General features: G+C 38.0%; 1 protein-coding gene across 1 annotated transcript in view; it reads right to left on the bottom strand.

The window, feature by feature from the left end:
• Positions 1-4,389, bottom strand: part of DNAJA1 (DnaJ heat shock protein family (Hsp40) member A1) — a 19,660-nt gene that overhangs the window by 6,259 nt on the left and 9,012 nt on the right. The window contains exons 6-8 of the mRNA XM_019517187.1: positions 3,830-3,944; positions 1,195-1,310; positions 285-385 (exon numbers count right to left, since the gene is read on the bottom strand). Coding sequence (XP_019372732.1) covers positions 285-385; positions 1,195-1,310; positions 3,830-3,944 — 332 coding nt within the window. The remainder of the gene's footprint in view (positions 1-284; positions 386-1,194; positions 1,311-3,829; positions 3,945-4,389) is intronic.

Genomic DNA, 4,389 nt, shown 5'->3' with positions numbered 1-4,389 from the left:
AAAAAATTTTTTTTTTTTTTTTTTTTTTTTTTTTTTAAGACTACTTGTCTTCCTTTGAAGGCCTTCTTCCACAGCAAGTGAAGCATGAAGTGCTTAGGTAGTTTCATGTGTCAGCTTTACTCTAATCCACATCATCCTGTATTGTTTCAACAGTGCTTTGATATTTTGCTCGTTTCTCCCTGTTCTACAAACTCTGAATGCCTCAAATCTTCTTAACTACTTCACAGGAGTCAGATTCCTAACATGTTCAATATTTAAATATATTAATCTGATACATCTTTTACCTTAAACTCAATGATCAAACGCCCCTTTTCATATGGTCTGCGGTAAATGGGCATGCCCTCATTCAGGACACATTTAACATCTCCATGCTTCACAATCTGGCCTAAAAAACAAAAACAAAACCCAAGCACACAGGATAAGCTATTATTTGGCAGGCAGCAACAAGGGAAAAAGAGTTGAGAGTAAAGCAAACTAAAAAAATAATACAACATATGAATGATTTTAAAATGTCTAGTTTTAAAGATCTTGCAAGTCACATGAGGGAGTCTGCACACCTAAACTCCATTGTTCCCCTTTCACAACTATGCAGGCTTTTCTTTGCTGTCCATAACCTGTACTGAGATGGCATATAAAGATTTGTTCCCTCTTAAGGCTAAAACATCTCAAATAGCAGCTGCAGCTTGTCTCAACTCGGAAGCAATGAGTGATTACATTCTTTAAGTCTATTCATGCACCTTGAAGCCTACTTATGCAGCTATGCACTCTAATTGGACACTATTTTGTGACTTCTGAGAGCATCTTCCTGGGGAGACAGAACCTTCATGAAATTCCTATAAGAATGTAATGTATTTAGGAAGAGTCTGTTTATTTAGTAGGGAAATCTCATCTCTTACAGTAATTTGGCTGAATTGGACCACAAGTTCCATGTTACTTTAACTTAATGCAATTAGAATTAATGAGGTTGCTAGCTTCAGGCCAGAAAACTTGGGAAAAAAAACTTTCCCATCTTTTTAGGCTTTGAACCAGATTTATATTCTATCAGCTCCAATTAAGTTGCACTTAACACTTTAGACTATTTTGGTTCAATTAGTCCATTTATAGTCTAATGCAAGCAGCTTAACAGCTCTTCAGACACTTGCTAGATGCACTGATACTTAGTGGAAAAGAATCAGTTTGGAGCAACACACTTACCAGGATGAGAGGTAATAATTATAGTTCTATTATCCAGCGTTGTGATAGGTTTCTGAAAGCCACATAGTGCCTCAACTAGTTGTATGTCCATACACATGACTAGGTCCTCACCTCGCCTACATTTGAACAAGTAAAAAATGCCATTCAGTACAGTATTCAGTAAAAATTGGGTATAGTAAGCAAAAAGATTAGAGATTCGTTATACCTTTGATCTGAGAAAGTAATGAAGATGCTGTAGAACTGGGTTCAAAGGAGCTAAGTTAGAGGGCAAACCTTGATGACCAAAAGAGGGAGCAAGAGAGGTTAGAACATAAAGTCAGCCATATAGGAGCTGAGAGACTCTGCTATGGCAATGTGGATTTTGGATTGCTTTTAATTAAAAAGGAACTAAAAATCAAATCTGGAATCTCAAGATGTGGGAAGGCAGGGCAAGGGGTGAGGGGAGGAAAGAGAACCACTTTAAGTATAGAGCCCCATCCTCCTGCATGGGAAGTCTCAACAAGGACAGCAGAATAAGGTGAATCTGTAAGAAACTGAACAATGCCAATTAAAAAGAAAGTTAATTCTTGGCTACATACCTAAAGTACAAGTCATAAATTTTAGATGCAACTGAGAACTGCTGTACGTCAGTAAGCATTAGACCTGTTGTGATGAACTGGGGAAGGGGTGAAAGGCAGGGAAGGAAGTCAATTAAAACAATGGTACATGTATGTGCACTCAGGTCAGGGCAATCAAGATCTCCACTGCAGTGTTTTGCAAGAACAGACCAGTGGTTCTCAGCCAATTAGGCTCTAAGCACCCTTTGGTTAGAGACTCAAAGGCACCCCTCAGAAATGCCAGCTTTTAGCACTCACTTTTTCTTGATAGGGGGGAAGAGAAGGGGAGGGAGAACTTTTTTTGTTGCAAAGAATTCAGAAATACCAACACATCAAAATGTTATTTGAAATGTCTGGTTTTAAAATCTTGTAAGTTGCACATAGGTATCTGCACACTTAAACAGTGCTAATACTGCACAGGATGCGTAAAAGGATCTCATGGCACCCCAGCTGAGATTTAGTGGAAAAAAGAAATGCATGGGAGTCTCAAAGATTTTATGATACTTAGTCATAAAATTAGGTATCATGTTTTATGTCCCAGTATTTAAAGAAAAATTAAGCCAATATGAGCTTGTTTGACTTCACTAGTATTTCAGGTTTTAACACCCTTGAATTAGAACTGAAGACAAAAAATACAACCTAGATTTTTTTTTTTTTTTAAAAAACAGATAGAGGCACCAAAATGGTCAGATAAATCTTAGAAATTGGTGTGGTTTGTAACAAATATTATGTCATTTAGATTCCAGTTAACAATACCGCATTTGTTAGCTTCAAAACTATGATTAGTAGATTTGTAGCATCATAAGGAGTAGCTGTAGGGAAAAAAAGTCATTTGCTGCAGAAACTGGAAGATTACCAATACAGCTTTAAAAGAATTTGTCTTAAAAAACTTACTGAACATTTTAATAAACAGTGGTATAGAACTGGAGTAAGCTGATGAAATTTGATGACGGCAGAGCAGAAAAATATTCTGGGTATCTGCACATCCTCAGGGCTTCACAATAACCCTTCAAAACCTACTGCGGTGATATCAAAGAGTAGTTCAGCATCTTAGATTTTCTAAAAGTCCACCATTATGGACTGTATATGGAAAAAAGCAGTATAAATTCATTGTACTGATCTTGATGGATTACTGTTACCACCAATAAGCCATTATATGAAGGGTGTATGCCAAGCAGGATCCGGTACCAATAACGGATCCTAACGTTTGCTAGTACTGTTACCAACACAATTCTGGCACTGGCCTTGGTAAGAGTGCTGTTCTTAATAAACTCACATTTTATTACTAAATCACAAATGATCCATTATCAATGGTACTGTGATTCAGTTCCAGAAAATCAACTCATTTCCATTAGGAGCTGATCGATCTGGACACAGTGGCTCATGTGCCAAGAAATATGACAGGGAGCCCTAAGAGACTGGGTCCCTAAAATTAATAGTACAAGTATTCACAACGTTTCCAAGTTTTATTGGTGTCAGACTTGCATTGGAATTCTAAACTCACTGACAGTTAAAGGAAAAAAAAAAAACAAAAAACCCTCAGAGGTGACTGAAACTGCTGTTATACACACAGGTGAGAATTAAAAAAGGACACAAACCAGACACTTGCTGGTGACAAAAATTATGATCTCATTTATACGAAACATCTTAAACTTTACCAATAGGGACCCTGCCTAAGAACTGGAGTTTAGTCTGTTTCAGTGATGCAAGTAAAGCCAGAGTGCAGTGACCTGGCCTTAAAAGATGAAGGATTAAAGCTAGCATCTACAAGCACTTTGAGGAAAAAAAAATTCTTACATCTGCTAAGCACCAGAAGTACTGACCATTTTAAGATTAAGTGCATAAATATTCCTGCAAACATGCAGTGAATCTATACACTAACCAACTACTTGGCTTACTACAAACTAGCTTATAACAAACACCAGGAAAACAGAGTTAAGTGTTGTTCAATTCCAGAAATTAATAAAATGGAATCATAGTCTGTGAAGTTTTTGGAGAAGGATCTCAGAGTGTAAAAGGAAGACGTATGAAGTCTTTACCTTGTAAATGTAGGGTGGTCTTTTTGATCCAAGACGATAATGATATCACCTGGTTCCAATCCTGGCTCTTGGTCCCCTTCACCATGGAATGTTATTTTCTGACCATCCTTCATTCCTATTACAAATGGACTAAATTAAGACAAAAAGCTACAAAATAAAAGTATCACTTCAACAGATACCATCTTGTGCAAGAAAGCTCCTGAACAGGTTCTTGTATTACACAATTTTCAGTCTATACATACAACCAACCATCTCCATAGCCATGTCTGATCTAAACCAGGTGTGGGCAATATGCAGCCCATGGGCTGGATGTAGCCTGCCAGGCCCCTGTATCCAGTCTGCAGGGCCCCAAAAAAAAAAAAATTTAGAAAGTTTAATATTAATCTGCCCCTGGCTGCCTGTCATGTAGCCTGCAATAGCTTGCCAAAAACTTAGTAAGCAGTCCTCTACCCAAAATAATTGCCCACCCTGATCTAGACCAGGGGCTGGGATATTTAGCAGCAGGGGAGGAGTGGAAGTTCCATACACTTGAATCCAGCCAGCAACCCCCCCCCCCCCAA

The sequence above is a fragment of the Gavialis gangeticus genome, unplaced genomic scaffold, assembly GCF_001723915.1.
Source record: "Gavialis gangeticus isolate Ggan-Ray unplaced genomic scaffold, GavGan_comp1, whole genome shotgun sequence".
Lineage (NCBI taxonomy): Eukaryota > Metazoa > Chordata > Crocodylia > Gavialidae > Gavialis > Gavialis gangeticus.
This window is presented reverse-complemented; position numbering and strand designations above follow the sequence as displayed.